Below are 20471 nucleotides of genomic sequence, written 5' to 3'. Positions count from 1 at the left end.
AGCTATGATGAGAGATCAAATGCAATGGCACTGGGAGGGAGAAGCAGGGGTCAGAGATAGATTTGGGAGAAATTAAGTAAGAGAATCAGCAAGACTCCATTCCAAAGGAACTTTGGTGGGGTTTTTTTTTTTGTTTGTTTTTAAAGATTTTACTTATTTATTTGAGAGAGAGGGACAGAGCACAATTTGGATGGGGAAGAGCAGAAGGAGAGGGAGAAGCAGACACCTCTCTGAGCAATGACTCCAGTGTGGAGTTTGAACCAGGACCCTGGGATCAGGACCTGAGCTGAAGACAGATGCTTAACCAACTAAGCCACCCAGGCGCTCCATGAAGTTGGAACATTGAACACAAGTAGGAACTACAGTAGAAAGGTAAGTTTTTTTGTTTTTGTTTTTGTTTTTGTTTTCTTTGGCTTGGGATGAAGTTCAGCTTGGTCCACAGACTTTGGGATATTTGTGAGACAGGCAGTCTGAGAAGCTGGTTAGGCAGTTTCACAGAGGAGCAGGCAGTGGGTGAGATAGAGTTGAGGAAAGAGAGCTATCGCTGTCCCTGAAATGTTGACCCATCCTCACCTCCACTGAGATTGTTCTTACCTGAGAATGTTACTGTGATGAGGGATGAATGTGTTCATGTCAATATAGGGAGGGGTGTAGTAAACATAAAATAAGAAACATCTACCTGACATATTGGGCTGTGAAATTAGGCAGAGTAAGAAGTGGAATCAGGAAAAAAAAACCCCACACAGCACAAATACTAACACTATTCCCCCAACATAGGACCGACCATGGTCTCTAGTTTTCCATTCTGTATATAAAAGCGTCATGCTTGCTAATGGATGCCCCTTTACACAAAGACCTGATTCTTATTGATTTTGTACTTCCTGAAACGCCTAGCACAATGTAAAAATGTCTGTAGAGTTATTAAGTCAGGAACCCTTCTCACTTCTAAGAAGCTAATTACTTAAAAAATGCAGTTAGTCCTTCTAGAGCTTAGGTTCAAGCATCATTGGGCTGACTCAATGTGAGACAGCCTTAACAGAATAATGTGCTAGCTTCATCCCAAGAATCCAATGGGAGAGCAACAGAGGCAGTGAGGGAAGAAAACAAACAAAAGAATGCAGTGCCTGCACATGTGTCTGAAACCAGCTATTAGTCATGTCAACCTAATCTGATCGAAGAAATCCTTCAGACAAAAGAATAAGATATTTTGGTTCAAGGCTCATTAAAATTTAGAGTGGTTAATTTCCTCCTTAACTTTAAGTAGCTAGAAAGGAAGAGAAAATGAAGATACCAACATAACAGAGGACTCTTTTTTTTTCAACTAAGATTTTTTTAGTTGCTGAAAATTAAAACATTTCTTCTAAAACTTTCTGAAATTTAATCTATAAAACAAAGTTAATTAATTTTTAAAAAAATATTTTATTTATTTATTCATGAGAGACAGGGAGAGAGGCAGAGACACAGGCAGAGGGAGAAGCATGCTCCATGCAGGGAGTCTGATGTGGGACTCGATCCCGGGACTCCAGGATCATGCCTGGGACAAAGGCAGGTGCTAAACTGCTGCGCCACCCAGGAATCCAAAACAAAATTTATTTAGATGGAATGTTTAAAAAAAACAAAATGCACTTAAGCATTGGCCCAAAATCAATGGCCCAAATTAGATGGATTTAGACCAGGTTAAGTTTGCCAAACTAAAATGTAGAAAATAAAGATTCTTCTAGATAACACTATCAAAACAATTCCTTAGTGATTATTATAACTTTTCTTTTATAAAAGTATGCCCTTCGAGGCTTAACTGTGAATAATTAGATTTCACCATAGCCGTAGCACTGGTTAATCAATTCACCTAATACTTAGCTCTAAAATACTTAAAATGACATGAAAAAAACAGCATTAAGGTATAAATTCAGGTTAAGTATTTAAATATCAACAACAAAGAGTAAAATACTCACGATATGGTACTTCCAGTGGATGCCCTGTTACATCACACCATCCAATTGGGTGAATGTCAGGGCTATCTGCATCCATCCAGTAGTCATATTTGTGGTCCCAGCCATCAAAATGAACCTGTTGAGTAATTAGTATTTAATAATTAGTATTTCACTATGCGTATACCAAAGTATTAGAAAACAAACCTTTGAAATTGAGATTGAAATTGTAATAATCATACGTTACAACTGAAACAATATTTAAAATGTGCCAACAAAGAGCCTTCTAATCTAAGCAACAAAGGCGGTTGTACCAATTTTTCCGAGAAATAAAAGAAGTTGGTAAATAAAAAAAATCTGTCAGAGACTGATTAGAATTTGAAGGGGTAATACCAATTCATTTTCCCAACTAAGTAATAGTTGGTGGGAAGGACACTTCCTCTCCTGGTTGCCACTGCAAAAATTATGTCAGTATTATCAACAAGAGTCACCAGTTTGACATCAATACAAGCCTTATGCTATTGGGAAATGCATGGATAAAAAAGCAATACATTTCAAAATCCTAACAACAAGGAGAGATGAAGCCACTAGAACAATGGAGGCAAAGGAGCAGACAAAATATGCTACTGAGGTAGACAGAATAAAAGCTATCTTCATAGCTGTGAAGGACAGTGTAAGCTTTCAGGAAATCTGAGTTAGAGATATGGCTCAGGTCCAACAATCCAGTGAATGGTTATCACTGTTTTGCCTGCTACCTACAAAACACACAGGCACATAACTCACATATATACATACAGGTCTAAGAATAATTAAAATAAAACCCTACTTCTGGAACAAAAGTCTCATACTTATTTCTGAAGCTTATCAAACTCTATGTTCTAGAAGTTTCATATGAGGATGAAAGAGTCAAATTATTTATGCAGGCAAAAAAATAAGGATAATAATATTTTATAACCCTCTTTCCTATCATATATTTTCTATTAATTAAAAGGGGAATTCCCTCTTTCAATGCAAAAAGACACACAATTTTTTGAAAATCATAATTTGAATAAAAAGAGCAAGATTGCAAGCATCGTAATAAACCAACTGAAGCATAAGCCTGTCACATAGGACATAGGACCAAAAAATTAGAAAAAGGTAAAATTGTGTGTAGTAAGTCCCATATAAAGTCCTACACTTCAAAAAAACAAAAACAAAAACAAAAACAAAACGTCCTACACTTCTTCTCAAGATCCATCTTTCTAAACAAGTGGTTCTCCCAGACCCTCAGTATAAGCATCACCTGGACACATGTTAGAGATGCAGATTGTTGGGTCCTAACTCAACCCACTGAACCAGACACTCTAAAAGACAGGGCCTAACAATCTGTGTAAACAAGTCCTCTAGATGCATCTAATATATGCCAAAGTTTGAGAACGAATAATCTAAAGATAACTTTCAAAAGCATGTTTCTACCAGATGTAGGCTTCAGGCTAAGACAGAGTAGTAACCATAAAGCTGGATAAAACTTATGAAGTGACAGTTTTTAGACACTGGACAACAGGTACATACCACAGATATGTAATCGCTAAGAACACCCAGATGAGTCCTCAATGTCAGCTTGTGGACAATTTCTTGATAGCACCACAGGGAGGAAAACCTGAATGCAGCAGTCTCACTGTACTGAGGAGACACACATTGCAGCTTAGCACTGATGAAGCCACTGGAAATTGAAGGACAAACACTAGAGAAAACAGGGCTACAGGGAAGAGGACTCCACAAATCTCATTTTGTTTTTTGTTTTGTTTGTTGTTGTTGTTGTTGTTGTTGTTTTTTGGCAAGACGTTGGTCAAAGGATGGGCTATAAACATGCAAGATGAGACAGAGTGAAGTGAAGCAGAGAGCACCTGATACTGAGCTCGAAGTAAAATGAAAACAGCAGAAGAAGTCACACATACTTGGAGAAGGGAGAGACCAGAGTGCAGACCATGAGAATTTGATTGAGACACCAAAAAGGCCATACTTCTGGAATAAGTATACTCTAGTATGTCCTAGAGTATTTCAGACCAACCCTAAAAAAAGGCTAAAATCAAACCTCCAAAATTTAAGAACAGCCATCAGTATTAACTGTCTGACAGAACAAACTCTCCCTTTTGAAAGGAAGACAAGTACACCCAAATCTGAACACTGCACCATTCATAATGTCCAGCATAAAATAAAAATGTATTTGACAAGCAAATAAGCAGGTGATGGTGTGCCTTACTCACTTTTTAAAAAAAGAGACCCTGAGAAGCTCCAGATGTTGTAATTAGTAGGTAAGAACTTAAAGTGGCTATTAAAATATATTTAAGGACATAAAGGAAAAAATAGTCTTGATGAGGGAACAGATAGGGAATCTTAGCAGGGAAAAGGAAACTGTAAGAGATAAACATGGATACTCTAGAACTGAAAAGCAAAATATCTGAGATAAAAAGTTTCTGAATAGGCTTAAAAGCAGATTAGACATGTCAGAAAGATAGGTAAGTGAACATGAAAACAGGTTCATAGAAATTACTAATCTAAAGCACACACAATAAAAAAATTTCAAAAATATATTTTTAAAGATTTTATTTATTTATTCATAGAGATGCAGAGAGAGAGAGAGAGAGAGAGGCAGAGACACAGGCAGAGGGAGAAGCAGGCTCCATGCAGAGAGCCTGACGTGGGACTCGATCCAGGGTCTCTAGGATCACGCCCTGGGCTGTAGGCAGCACTAAACCACTGCACTACCGGGGCTGCCCAAAAATTTCAAAAATTAACAGAGCCTCAGGTACTTGTAAAATAGATCAATTGGTCTAATGTACATGTATTTGGAATCCAGAAGAAGAGAAAACACAATGGAGTGGGAATAATGGTCAAAGCAGAAAAAAGTTGAAGAAATAACATCAACAAAATCTCCTTATTTTGGTCCCAAAAAGCCAATTTACAAGCTTACGAGAAACAGCAAAACCAAGCAAAATAAATACAAAGGAAATCAAGGTGTTTGGGTGATTTAGTTGATTAAGTGGCCAACCTTTGGTTTGCACTCAGGTCATGATCTTAGGATCCTGGAATCAAGCTCTGCATTGGGCTCTGCACTCAGCGGGGAGTCTGCTTGTGGATTCTCTCTCTCCTTCTCTCTCTCTCTCTCTCTCTCTCATAAACAAAGAAACAAACAAACAAACACAAGCCACTGAAAATGAAAGACAAAAGAAAAAATCTTGAAAGCAGCCTAAGAAGTACAACATATTACATACAGGGAACCATGACAGGGATGTTAGCCAACTTCTCATCAGAAACAGAAAAGGTAAGAAGAAAATGAAATGACATCTTTAAAGTAGTGAGGGAAAAAAAATGTCAACCTGATATTTTATATCTTATTAAAGACATTCTTCAAAAAGGAATATAATTTTCAGATAAACAAAAACTGAGAAAGTATTCACCTATAGATTTGCACTTGCAAGAAATATTATAGAAAGTATTTTAAGTGAAAGGTAAGTATTATCAGACAGAATGATAGTAATTTTGAAAAAAATGAGCAAAATTGAAAGACTAATAACTCTATCTGATTTCTACAATTACGATAAAGCTACAGTTATGAAGCCAGTGTTGTTTTGGCTTAAGAAGAGGCAAATACATTATTGGAACAGAAAAGATTATATCAATTGACCAACATATATACAGTCATCAGCTTTTCAGCAAATATGATAAAGCCATTCAATGGGGGAAAGAGCAGTATTTTCAGCAAATTATACTAGGTCAGCTGCATATCCACATGTAAAAAAAATCCAAACCAAATGATTTCTACCTCACTTCCCTCCCACACAAAAATTTATTTGAAATGAACCATAGACCTAAACGAAAGCTAAAAGAATCAAACTCAATGAAACCGTAATGATACTGGGATATTGAAGGATTTCTTTTCCATAAAAGAATAAGTTGATAAATTCAATTTTTATAATAAAAAATTCTGTTCTTCAAAATCATCATTAATAAAAAATATAACCAAGCCAAGGACATTTGTAATACATTTATTTGACAAAAGACTTGACAACCCAATAAATAATGGACAAAAGACTTGATAATGCTCTATGGAAAAAAAGGTTCATGAATGGTCAAAAGTAAATAAAAGAAATTCTCAACTTCACTATTCATCAAAGAGATCAGAATGAAACATACTACACACCCACTTCTATGACTTAACTTCCTTAAGCATCAATTACTGGTGAGGCTGTGGAGCTCCCAGAACATTCATACAATGTCAACGGGGATGGAAAATTGTACAATTACTTTAGAAAATGTTTTCCTACTTTATTATAGATTTAAGATGTTCCTACTCCATGACTTCTGGCAATTCCACCCAAAAGATGAAAATACAAAGAAGTGTAAACGAACATTCCTGGTAATTTCATTCAAAATGCCAAAATCTGGGGAAGATGGCAGAAGAGTAGGGTCCCCAAGTCACCTGTCCCCACCGAATTACCTAGATAACCTTCAAATCACCCTGAAAATTTACGAATTCGCCCTGAGATTTAAAGAGAGAACAGCTGGAATGCTACAGTGAGAAGAGTTCGTGCTTCTATCAAGGAAGGAAGACCCGGAAAAAGAAATAAAGAAACAAAAGGCCTCCAAGGGGGAGGGGCCCCGCGAGGAGCCGGGCTGAGGCCGGGGCGAGTGTCCCCAGGACAGGAGAGCCCCGTCCTGGAGGAGCAGCAGCTGCACCAACCTTCCCCGCGGAAAGGGGCTCGCAGGGGGTTAGAGCAGGACCCAGGAGGGCGGGGATGCCCTCGGGCTCCCTGGGACACTAACAGACACCTGCACCCCGGGGAGAGCCCACACCCCGTGGCCAGGGGGCTGCGCGGCTCCAAGCGTGAATCCAACAGCGCAGGCTCCGGAGCACAGGGCGCCGGGACACAGCCCAGGATCTGGCCTCCCCCCAGGACAGGCAGAGGCTGGGAGGGCCCAGGAGAGCAAGGATGCTCCTGCCCCGAGCTGAGCAGATCAGCGGCCCCGCCCCGGAGCCTCCAGGCCCTGCAGACGGAGAGCCCCGGAGTTACTGCGGGAGCTGACTCCAGGGTCCCAGAGCTGCCGCAGCCACTGCTGTTGTTCCTCCTGGGGCCTCACGGGGTAAACAACCCCCACTGAGCCCTGCACCAGGCAGGGGGCAGAGCAGCTCCCCCAAGTGCTAACACCTGAAAATCAGCACAACGAGCCCCTCCCCCAGAAGACCAGCTAGACGGACAAGTTCCAGGGGAGTCAAGGGACTTAAAGAATACAGAATCAGAAGATACTACCCCGTGTTTTTTTTTTTTTTTTTTGCTTTTTGATTTCTGTTTGCTTCCCCCACCCCGTTTTTCCCTTTCTTTCTTTTTCTTTCTCTTTTTCTTCTCTTTTTTTCTTCCTTTTTTTCTTTTTTCTTTTTCTCTTTTCTTTCCTTCTTTCTCTCCTCTTTTTTTCTCCTTTTCCCAATACAACTTGTTTTTGGCCAGTCTGCACTGAGCAAAATGACCAGAAGGAAAACCTCACCTCAAAAGAAAGAATCAGAAACAGTCCTCTCTCCCACAGAGTTACAAAATTTGGATTACAATTCAATGTCAGAAAGCCAATTCAGAAGCATTATTATAAAGCTACTGGTGGCTCTAGAAAAAAGCATAAAGGACTCAAGAGACTTCATGACTGCAGAATTTAGATCTAATCAGGCAGAAATTAAAAATCAATTGAATTAGATGCAATCCAAACTAGAAGTCCTAACGATGAGGCTTAATGAGGTGGAAGAACGAGTGAGTGACATAGAAGACAAGTTGATGGCAAAGAGGGAAACTGAGGAAAAAAGAGGCAGAAAATTAAAAGACCATGAGGATAGATTAAGGGAAATAAATGACAGACTGAGGAAGAAAAGCCTACGTTTAATTGGGGTTCCCGAGGGCGCCGAAAGGGACAAAGGGCCAGAATATGTATTTGAACAAATCCTAGCTGAAAACTTTCCTAATCTGGGAAGGGAAACAGGCATTCAGATCCAGGAAATAGAGAGATCCCCCCCTAAAATCAATAAAAACCGTTAAGCACCTCGACATTTAATAGTTAAGCTTGCAAATTCCAAAGATAAAGAGAAGATCCTTAAAGCAGCAGAGACAAGAAATCCCTGACTTTTATGGGGAGGAGTATTAGGGTAACAGCAGACCTCTCCACAGAGACCTGGCAGGCCAGAAAGGGCTGGCAGGATATATTCAGGGTCCTAATGAGAAGAACATGCAACCAAGAACACTTTATCCAGCAAGGCTCTCATTCAGAATAGAAGGAGAGATAAAGAGCTTCCAAGACAGGCAGGAACTGAAAGAATATGTGACCTCCAAACCAGCTCTGCAAGAAATTTTAAGGGGGACTCTTAAAATTCCCCTTTAAGAAGAAGTCAAATGGAACAATCCACAAAAACAAGGACTGAATAGATATCATGATGACACTAAACTCATATCTTTCAATAGTAACTCTGAACGTGAACAGGCTTAATGACCCCATCAAAAGGCGCAGGGCTTCAGACTGGATAAAAAAGCAGGACCATCTATTTGCTATCTACAAGAGACTCATTTTAGACAGAAGGACACCGACAGCCTGAAAATAAAAGGTTGGAGAAACATTTACCATTCAAATGGTCCTCAAAAGAAAGCAGGGGTAGCCATCCTTATATCAGATAAACTAAAATTTACCCCGAAAACTATAGTGAGAGATGAAAAGGGACACTATGTCATACTTAAAAGATCTATCCAACAAGAGGACTTAACAATCCTCAATATATATGCTCCGAATGTGGGAGCTGCCAAATATGTCAATCAATTAATAACCAAAGTTAAGACATACTTTGATAATAACACACTAATACTTGGTGACTTCAATCTAGCACTTTCTACAATCGATAGGTCTTCTAAACACAACATCTCCAAAAAAACAAGAGCTTTAAATGATACACTGGACCAGATGGATTTCACAGATATCTACAGAACTTTACATCCAAACTCAATTGAATACACATTCTTCTCAAGTGCACATGGAACTTTCTCCAGAATAGACCACATACTGGGTCACAAATCGGGTCTGAACCGATACCAAAAGATTGGGATCGTCCCCTGCATATTCTCAGACAATAATGCCTTGAAATTAGAACTAAATCACAAGAAGTTTGGAAGGACCTCAAACACGTGGAGGTTAAGGACCATCCTGCTAAAAGATGAAAGGCTCAACCAGGAAATTAAGGAAGAATTAAAAAGATTCATGGAAACTAATGAGAATGAAGATACAACCGTTCAAAATCTTTGGGATGCAGCAAAAGCAGTCCTAAGGGGGAAATACATCGCAATACAAGCATCCATTCAAAAACTGGAAAGAACTCAAATACAAACGCTAACCTTACACCTAAAGGAGCTAGAGAAAAACAGCAAATAGATCCTACACCCAGCAGAAGAAGAGAGTTAATAAAGATTCGAGAAGAACTCAACGAAATCGAGACCAGAACAACTGTGGAACAGATCAACAGGCCAGGAGTTGGTTCTTTGAAAGAATTAATAAGATAGATAAAACATTAGCCAGCCTTATTAAAAAGAAGAGAGAGAAGACCAAATTAATAAAATCATGAATGAGAAAGGAGAGATCACTACCAACACCGAGGAAATACAAACGATTTTAAAAACATTATGAACAGCTATACGCCAATAAATTAGGCAATCTAGAAGAAATGGATGCATTTCTGGAAAACCACAAACTACCAAAACTGGAACAGGAAGAAATAGAAAACCTGAGCAGGCCAATAACCAGGGAGGAAATTGAAGCAGTCATCAAAAACCTTCCAAGACACAAAAGTCCAGAGCCAGATGGCTTCCCAGGGGAATTCTATCAAACATTTAAAGAAGAAACCATACCTATTCTACTAAAGCTGTTCGGAATGATAGAAAGAGATGGAGTACTTCCAAATTCGTTCTAAGGTGAGGCCAGCATCACCTTAATTCCAAAACCAGACAAAGACCCCACCAAAAAGGAGAATTACAGACCAATATCCCTGATGAACATGGATGCAAAAATTCTCAACAAGATACTAGGCAATAGGATCCAACAGTACATTAAGACAATTATTCACCATGACCAAGTAGGATTTATTCCCGGGACACAAGGCTGGTTCAACACTCGTAAAACAATCAATGTGATTGATCCTATCAGCAAGAGAAAAACTAAGAACCATATGATCCTCTCATTAGATGCAGAGAAAGCATTTGACAAAATACAGCATCCATTCCTGATCAAAACTCTTCAGAGTGTAGGGATAGAGGGAACATTCCTCAACATCTTAAAAGCCATCTATGAAAAGCCCACAGCAAATATCATTCTCAATGGGGAAGCACTGGGAGCCTTTCCCCTAAGAACAGGACAAGACAGGGATGTCCACTCTCACCACTCCTGTTCAACATAGTACTGGAAGTCCTAGCCTCAGCAATCAGACAACAAAAAGACATTAAAGGCATTCAAATTGGCAAAGAAGAAGTCAAACTCTCCCTCTTCGCCGATGACATGATACTCTACATAGAAACCCCAAAAGCCTCCACCCCAAGATTGCTGGAACTCATACAGCAATTTGGCAGCATGGCAGTATACAAAATCAATGCCCAGAATTGGGGCATTTCTATACACTAACAATAAGCCTGAAGAAAGAGAAATTAAAGAGTCAATCCTATTTACAATGGCACCCAAAAGCATAAGATACCTAGGAATAAACCTAACCAAAGAGGTAAAGGATCTATACCCTAAAAACTATAGAACACTTCTGAAAGAAATTGAGGAAGACACAAAGAGATGGAAAAATATTCCATGCTCATGGATTGGCAGAATTAATATTGTGAAAATGTCAATGTTACCCAAGGCAATTTACACGTTTAATGCAATCCCTATCAAAATACGATGGACTTTCTTCAGAGAGTTAGAACAAATTATTTTAAGATTTGTGTGGAATCAGAAAAGACCCCGAATAGCCAGGGGAATTTTAAAAAAGAAAACCATAGCTGGGGGCATCACAATGCCAGATTCCAGGTTGTACTACAAAGCTGTGGTCATCAAGACAGTGTGGTACCAGCACAAAAACAGACACATAGATCAATGGAACAGAATAGAGAACCCAGAAGTGGGCCCTGAACTCTATGGTCAACTAATATTCGATAAAGGAGGAAAGACTATCCATTGGAAGAAAGACAGTCTCTTCAATAAATGGTGCTGGGAAAATTGGACATCCACATGCAGAAGAATGAAACTAGACCACTCTCTTTCACCATACACAAAGATAAACTCAAAATGGATGAAAGATCTAAATGTGAGACAAGATTCCATCAAAATCCTAGAGGAGAACACAGGCAACACCCTTTTTGAACTCAGCCACAGTAACTTCTTGCAAGGTACATCCACGAAGGCAAAAGAAACAAAAGCAAAAATGAACTTTTGGGTCTTCATTAAGATAAGAAGCTTTTGCACAGCAAAGGATACAGTCAACAAAACTAAAAGACAACCTACAGAATGGGAGAAGATATTTGCAAATGACGTATCAGATAAAGGACTAGTTTCCAAGATCTATAAAGAACTTATTAAACTCAACAGCAAAGAAACAAACAATCCAGTCATGAAATGGGCAAAAGACATGAACAGAAATCTCACAGAGGAAGACATGGACATGGCCAACACGCACGCAGAGAAAATGCTCTGCATCACTTGCCATCAGGGAAATACAAATAAAAACCACAATGAGATCCCACCTCACACCAGTGAGAACGGGGAACATTAACAAGGCAGGAAACCACAAATGTTGGAGAGGATGTGGAGAAAAGGGAACCCTCTTACACTGTTGGTGGGAATGTGAACTGGTGCAGCCACTCTGGAAAACTGTGTGGAGGTTCCTCAAAGAGTTAAGAATAGACCTGCCCTACGACCCACCAATTGCACTGTTGGGGATTTACCCCAAAGATGCAGATGCAATGAAACGCTGGGACACCTGCACCCCGATGTTTATGGCAGCAATGTCCACAGTAGCCAAACTGTGGAAGGAGCCTCGGTGTCCATCGAAAGATGAATGGATAAAGAAGATGTGGTTTATGTATACAATGGAATATTACTCAGCCATTAGAAACAACAAATACCCACCATTTGCTTCAACGTGGATGGAACTGGAGGGTTTATGGTGAGTGAAATAATCAATCTGAGAAGGACAAACATTATATGTTCTCATTCATTTGGGGAATATAAATAATAGTGAAAGGGAATAGAAGGGAAGGGAGAAGAAATGGGTAGGAAATATCAGAAAGGGAGACAGAACATAACGACTCCTATCTCTGGAAAAAGAACTAGGGGTGGTAGAAGGGGAGGAGGGCGGGGGGTGGGGGTGAATGGGTGATGGGCACTGAGGGGGGCACTTGACAGTGTGAGCACTGGGTGTTATTCTGTATGTTGGCAAATAGAACACTAATAAATAATAAACTTATTATTAAAAAAATAAAATAAAACATTTTGAAGTATTAAAAAAAAAGCCAAAATCTGGATACAACCCAAATGCCCAACAACAGATCAGTATCTATTCATAAGCAAGCGCACTATGGGCATAAGATGAATAGTAGTCACCAAGAAAAAGGAACAGACTGTTTATACATGCACAAACATGCATCAATTAAATAAACATCATATATATGATATACACTGCTCAAAACTCATCAGAATCCATATAAAGTCTGTACCTTTGTGATTTGTAAATTATAGCTCAATAAAGTTAATTTATTTAAAATATTTCTACATGCAGCTGCTATCAAAGGAAGCTATTCTGATCCTTTATTATATACATTATGATGTTTCAGCATTCTGGACATAGCCAAACTGCATAATACTGCCAGTACCAGGTAACTAAATATTCAGCTGTGAAAGGCAAAATTGGCACTCCTTTCAAGAATGAGGCCTGCTGCTCTGTATTTACCTACAGAAAGAAGTTTACACCAATGTGTATAATGGAGTGAAGGAGAAACAGAAAATTTTTTCAAACTTTAATATCTCATCCTTATTTCAATATCCTTTTCTTCTCAGTTTGTGGTGCAATTGTTTATGTTTCAAAAGCAAGGAAACCACCCCTAAGCACAAACAAGGCAGGCCAACTCTTGCTCCAAGGAGTCAGGTCTCTCTATTTCTGCTATTGTACCTGGACTTGAGAATACTACTGTAGAATTCAGGCCTAAAACTGAAAAGCTAAAATGAAATACCTTTAAGAATTTTTTGAAAGCAGATACAATGTTTTTATGTACTTTGCTCAATTTTTTCCCTTATGTTCGTTAAGAAATATTAAATTATCCTTTCCAATGCTGTATGTAATTACTTACAATGAAGCCATGGGATTTAAAAAAGCCCTTCCTAATCCAGTGATGCAATACTCCCCCACAAGGGCCATCTAAACTTGGAATATATAACCAAAAATCTGACCCATATACATCTTTATGAAAGATATTTTCATATCTGTGGATCTTCATATCTCTAGAGTTGAAAATCCAATTTTGAAAATTCTAACCAGATGGTCAAGTTAATAAAGGAGATTGGCATTTTAAGAATATTCACAGAGTCCTTTCATAAAGGAAAGAATTATTTTGAAAATCAAATCATCTCCATTTCATGCATTTATGATTTTTATATATTTGTGTTTGTATAAAGCTGAGTAATATGTGAACACTTCTTGCTTGGGTTTTGATAAACTAGAAAACAAAGGTCAAATAATCTATTTATTCATGAAAGACAGAGAGAGAGGCAGAGACACAGGCAGAGGGAGAAGCAGGCTCCATGCAGGGAGTCCGATGTGGGACTCCATCCTGGGACTCCAGGATCAAGCCCTGGGCAGAAGGCAGGGGCTAAACTGCTGAGCCACCCAGGGATCCCAAAGGTCAGGTAATTAAATCAAACTATCTCAAGTTGGTAAATGTCAAATAATTGAATCAAACAGTCTCAATGAGTGGTAAGATAACTCGGACATTTAAAAATTAGACCAGCATATTAAAAAACAAGGATGCACGCCTTAATGTAAATCCAAAGCTGTCAATCATCTGGACTGGCACAGTCTTTCTTGCTTTTGCCTTATCACTACTCTCCCTTGGCCCTTGAGCCTTGCCACTATGCCACAGTTGTCTTTGATGCTGCTATGACTATTAGCACCATGGCTTACACACTGTCAGACCTCAAAAAGCCATCAGTGGAATGAGATGCATGGCAGTAATCATCACTCCTCACTGTTCCTCAGGGTAGCTGGAAAATAATCAGTTTTTTTCTTTTAATCTAGGAACACTGAAGCTAAATTTAATGCTCAATCACAACAACTTTATTAGCCTAAGTGATATTATTATGCTTGTTTGCTTCTGCTATATGGTTTTTAAATTTGTAATTTCCACTTTAATGGGCTTATTGGATACGTGTATTTTATTGTCAAAGGCCTCAAATCTATTTTAAAGGCTTATAGTGAACAAATTATAAGCATGTAGATGATGTTAATTTATTCAGAAAGAGGCTCCACTGTACCTGAACTCTTCTAGCTTTAGCTGAATACATTTGCAATTAACTAGATTTAATCTTACATTTCACTCTGAAAGAAAAACTTATTTTTCATATATTATACCTGATATCTATTATTCATAACCATTAGTGCTAATAAGACTACAGTAAATCTCACTTCTTGTGATGCAGACTTCTGTTGTTGGACAGTATGGAGATTGCAGAAATAGTACTGAGGGCAGACATATATTTCAGTGACATGCATGCTCACATCACACCTTCACAAAATACCGCCATCTTCTAAGGCAAGAGTGCTGGGTATGGCAGGGAACTCACTTTGATTGTATATTTCCATACTACAGACACAGCTATAAAATATATACATTATCACTTAATGTCTACAATATGATGTTTTCATAGATCCTGGAAAGGAACCTTTGAAGAGGTTTGTCAAGATTGTACCAATGGCAAATGGCAATACCAGACTTTAGCTGAGAATAGTTTATTGAGAGAACCATACAAGAATATATAAATTGTGAGGCTACCTGGGACTACGATGCCTAAGAATCTATCATAGCAGAGTTAAAGTACGTTTTTAAAAGATAAAAAGGAATTTGCATAATGAAAATGAAATAATCTGGAATAATCCAGGGCTGCAGGCCAGAACCACATTAAACAGTAATTCCACAATGAGCCAATCTGCTCATGGGTCTATCCAGGCAAGAACAGAGCAGAAGGGAACATGAAGAAAAGGAGTTTTAACAGACAAGTGTATAGATTTTTAAAATTAATCTCACACACTACTATCTCCATTTTACATATGAAGCTAATGAGATATGTAGGGATTAGGAAATGTGCCCAGCATTTCCAAGTCATGGACTCCCTGCAGCCTTGAGCTCGAATTGCTATTCAGCCGGGTTGAACTAGCAGCCCCAACCCACATTCCTTTCCAGGACTTCACACCCACTCCTGGTAAGTTACCTCACTTTCCTTTCCCTGCTAACCTCGCTCTAAACCCATTTGCTCTTTCACAAATACAATTGCTTTCATCTTCCTTTTAGTTCATTCCTAGAACTATTAGAAAGACGTGTAATCGTTAAATTGAAAAATTAATAGCTTCACTATAGCCATTCTAAAATACATTTCATTTTTTAAGGCCACTACCCAAATTCAGCATATATCTTGGACAGTGGCTTTCAAAATTTAGTAAGCAAAATACCAATTGTCTCCTACCCTATCAGAACTCTAATTTAGGGGGTGGGGTATGTCAGGAACGATGCCTAGAAATTAGAATTTTTTAAACACACATCCTAGATTATCTGCTAAAGATAGTTTTTAGATAAAACTTTTAAAATGCTTCCTTAGGGTATCCCCATGGCAACAACGTTGTTAATCAACTGAACTTGCCATTAAACTCACAGTTACATCTAAATCAATGGAGAATAACTTATTTTTTAAAACAGTCACAAATCTTTTTTAATTCTATAAAGCAACTAGTCCAAGAGAGATCTGGTTGAGGGCCTAATGTGGAGGACATTCAATTTCAAATGTTTTCATCTGTGATAAATATGTCTACCTAAGTTTCCATTTCTCTATTTCTATGGATACTGTTAAGACAGATACAATTAGTTTCTCCTATAAAATATATTTCCCCATAAGATCCCCACAAGAAATATAAATGCCAAATTTCTAATAGAATCCTTAGGGGCTTTAATGCTTGTTAAGAAATCTAAATATTTCAATATTTTTTTTAAATCAATAGGCATAATAATAGCCATGTCCAGGGCTCCACGGCCTGTGAGTAATATCTTAGGAAGAAAAACCTCCTTCATAAGCAGTGTGAGGACACAAAATTTCATAATCAGTTTATGGTTATAATGAACATAAATGCCTTTGTAAGCTCTGTCGTAAGATTTAAAATGTGTTGGGCGCTTAAGTGACAAATGCTACACATCCATTGTGAATATAAAGGCGATTTCCTTTCTGGCTGGCTATTCACCAGGCTGTGCTCCCTTCCTGCTCTGTTAAGGACACCAGTCCTGACAGTGGACACTATTTCAATATGCACTCTCCATTTGTCCTGACATACTGAATTTCACCTTTGGATCCAGAATCAAATCACCAAGGTTTTTCTACTAAACCACAAATTACTCATACTCATTATTTATAAACCCCTAACACAAATAGGACTTTAGCTGCTTACATTAAAAGTAGGATTTCTAAACATGAAAAGCAGGACACAGGGCATGTAAAGAGAAGAAAAGCTCGTTATATCTTGAGGGATCACATAATTTATTGTCCAAATGGAATATTTTAGAGTATAAGAGGGAGCACTAATGAATACATAATTACAGCAGGCATAATCCACGACTATCCCAGGTAAGCCGAAACACATAATTACCCCTGGTAGTCTAAGGATGACAGCTAATAAATAACACCCCCCAAAAAATGGCAAACGGGAAATATTACAAAATTCTGACTATAATATGAAAAATCATACCAGTTAGTCTAAAGTCCCAAAATTTTCACTGATAGGAATTTACTGTACAGGTATTTATATAGGTAACATTTTATATATAACAAAATGGACAATATAAAGCATAAATGATGATTTATGTAACTACATAATACCAACAAGAGTAGGATCAGCAAAATGAGAATGTATATATAAACACATACTTGTAGTTATAGTTTTGATCTGAATGTATCATGAACACTATTTCTAAGTTTTTAAAGCCATGGGTGGGATACAGATTTTTCTATCCATTCTTATAATTTATTAGGACAAGATCAATTTTACTAGTAGCAACTTCTAAATTACTTGCATAAATGAGAGTTTTTATTATGAATGGATGTTGGATTTTGTCAAATGCTTTCTCTGCATCTATTGACATCCTTGTGTGATTTCTTTAGCCTGTTGATATGATGAATTACATTAATTAATTTTTGAATATTGAACCAGCTTTGCATATCATGCATAAATCTTACTTGATCATGATGTGTAATTCATTTTATATGTTTCTGGATTCAATGTGCTAATATTTCGTCAAGGATTATCTGCATCCATGTTCATGGCAGACAGTGGTCTGTAGTTTCCTTTTCTAGTAATGTTTTCGTGCAGCTTTGAATTTAGGGTTAAAGCTGGCCTCACAGAGTTAGAAAGCATTTCCTCTCCTATCCTCTAAAAAAGATGATAGGCAATTAGTATAATTTATTCCCTAAATGTTTGATGGAGTTCACTAGTTAAACCATCTGGGTCTGGTGCTTTCTCTTTTGGGAGATTATTAATTTTTTACTCAATTTGCTTAATAGATAGAGGCCTATTCAGATTGTCTATTTTGCCAGATTGTGTCTTTTAAAGAATCAGTCCACTTCATCTAGGTTATCAAATTTGTGGGCAGAGTTGATTACAGTCTTCATTTATTACCATTTTAACATCCATGGAATCTGTAGTGATGTCCTCTCTTTTGTTTCTTATGTTAGAAATTGATATCCTCTCTACTTTTCTCTTAATCAATCTCGTCAGAGGGTTATAAATTTTATTGATCTCAACAAACTAGGCTTTGGCTTCCTGGATCTTTACTGATTTCATTTTCAATTTCATTGACTTTTGCTCTAATTCTTCTTATTTATTGTCTTTTGCTTACTTTGGATTTAATTTACTCTTCTCTCTCTAGTTTCCTAAGGTAGAAATTGAGATTTTGGTTAATTTAGATCTTCCTTATTTTCTGATATATGCATTTAATGCTACAAATTTCCCCCTAAACACTGCTTTTGCTGTATCCCACAAATTTTGATAACTATGTTTTCATTTTTATTTAGTTCAAAATATTTTTAAAATTTCTCTTGAGGTTTCTTCTTTGAACCATGTGTTACTCAGGTTTGTTATTTAATCTCCATGTATTTTGGGGTTTTCCAGTTATTATTCTGTTTTTGATTTTTACTTTAACTCCATTGTGGTCTTAGGGCAGACACTGTATGTTTTATTTATTTTTAAAAATCCATTAAGGTGTGTTTTATGGTTCAGAATGTGATCAGTCTTGGTGAATGTACCATGTGAGTTTGAGAAGAATGTATATTCTGCTGTTGTTGGATGAAAGAGTCTATACAATTGATTGATGGTTTTGTTGAGTTCAACTCGATCCTTATGGTTTTCTGCCTGCTGGATCTGTCCACTTTTTAGAGAGGGGTGGTGAGGTTTCCAACTGTGACAGTGATTCATCTATTTATCTTTGTAGGTCTACCAGTTTTTGCCTCATGTAGTTTGATGATCTGTTCTTAGGTGCATACACATTAAGAATTAGTACGTTTTCTTGGAGAACTGATCACTTTATCATTATCTAATGTCCTTCTCTATCTCTAATAACTTCCCTTACTTTGAAGTCAGCTCTGCTTGTAATTAATATAGATACTCCTGCTTATTTTTTTACTAGTATTAGCATGGTATATTTTCCTCCATTTTATTTTTTTATTTTTTTTTCTCCATTTTATTTTTAATCTATATGTATCTTTATATTTAAAGTGAGTTTCTTAGAGATAATATATAGTTGGGTCATGTATTTTTATACACTCTAACAATCTTTGCCTTAACTGATGCATTCAGACCACTGACATTCCAAATGATTACCAATATAGTTGGATTAGTATTTCCCGCATTAAGTACTGTTTTATTTATTGTCTATTACTGTCATTTTTCTTTGTTTCCATTTTTGTATTCCACTTTTTTCCTGCTTTCATGGTTCTGAATATTTTATAATTCTATTTTCTCCTTTATTAGCACATCAATTACATGATTTAAAAAACCTTTTAGTGGTTGACCTATAGTTTACAAGATACACTTACAACTAACCAAAGTCCACTTTCAAATAATACCATACCATTTCACTGGTAATGTGAGTACCTTATAATAACAAAATAATATTAATTCTTTTCTCCTGCCTCTGATATCATTGCTGTCATTCAGTGAACATATATAAGCATACATACACACACACACATATATATACATATATAAAACATATGTAATATATATATAAATAAATTTAATGGAAAACATTGTTGCTCTTATTATTTTGAACAAACTCTAATTTGCTAGATCAACTAAGAATAAAAATAAAAGTTTTTACTTTCTCTTCACATACTCCTTCAATGTTCTTTCTTTCTGTATGTGGAGCCAAGTTTCTTCCTATTTTATTTTCCTTGTCTCTAAAGAATTTCTTCTAAAATTCTTGCAAAGTAGATTTACTGGCAACAAACTCCATCAATTTTTTTTGTCTTGGAAAGTCTTTATTTTTCCTTTACTTTTTCTTTAAAAGATTTTATTTATTTATTCATGAGAGACACAGAGAGAGAGGGAGAAAGGCAGAGACACAGGCAGAGGGAGAAGCAGGCTCCATGTAGGGAGCCCAATGTGGGACTTGATCCCGGGACTTCAGGATCATGCCCTGAGCCGAAGGCAGGAGCTAAACCGCTTAGCCACCTGGGTGTCCCTTTCCTTTACTTTTTTAAGGATAACTATGTAGACTATAGAATTCTATTTATGTTGGTAGGGTTTGTTTTTTTTTTTTCTCTCAACGTTTTAAATATTTCACTCCAGTCTGTTCTGGCTTACATGGCTTCTAAGAAGTCAAATGTAATTCTCACTTTGGTTCTTCTATTGGTAAGGCATTCTCCTCCCCTGGCTTCTTTTAGGACTTTATCTTCAATATTCTATTATTTTCAAGATGATACACCTAAGTGTAGTTTTCTGGAATTTATCCAGCTTGGTGCTCTATTTCCTCAACATGTAGTTTGGTGTTCAACATTAATTTGGGGGAAATCCTCTATCCTTATTTTCAAATATTTCTACCGTTCTTTATTTTTTTTCTCCTTCTGGCATTCTCATTACATACATGTTACTCCTTTTGTAGTTGTCCCACAGTCCTTGGATATTGTTTTTTCCTTTGTTCTCTTCATTTTTTAATTTTAGAAATTTCTATTGAGAAATCTTCTAGTTCAGAGATACTTTCC

General features: G+C 37.3%; 1 protein-coding gene across 4 annotated transcripts in view; it reads right to left on the bottom strand.

The window, feature by feature from the left end:
* L3MBTL4 (L3MBTL histone methyl-lysine binding protein 4) overlaps nucleotides 1-20471 on the bottom strand; it is a 446630-nt gene that overhangs the window by 194245 nt on the left and 231914 nt on the right. For all 4 annotated transcript variants that reach the window (XM_072734933.1, XM_072734932.1, XM_072734931.1 and 1 more), the window contains one exon: nucleotides 1953-2067. In XM_072734933.1, coding sequence (XP_072591034.1) covers nucleotides 1953-2067 — 115 coding nt within the window. The remainder of the gene's footprint in view (nucleotides 1-1952; nucleotides 2068-20471) is intronic.

Source organism: Vulpes vulpes, chromosome 13, assembly GCF_048418805.1.
Source record: "Vulpes vulpes isolate BD-2025 chromosome 13, VulVul3, whole genome shotgun sequence".
Lineage (NCBI taxonomy): Eukaryota > Metazoa > Chordata > Mammalia > Carnivora > Canidae > Vulpes > Vulpes vulpes.
Note: the sequence above shows the minus strand (reverse complement) of the source record. Positions and strands in the feature narration are given on the sequence as shown.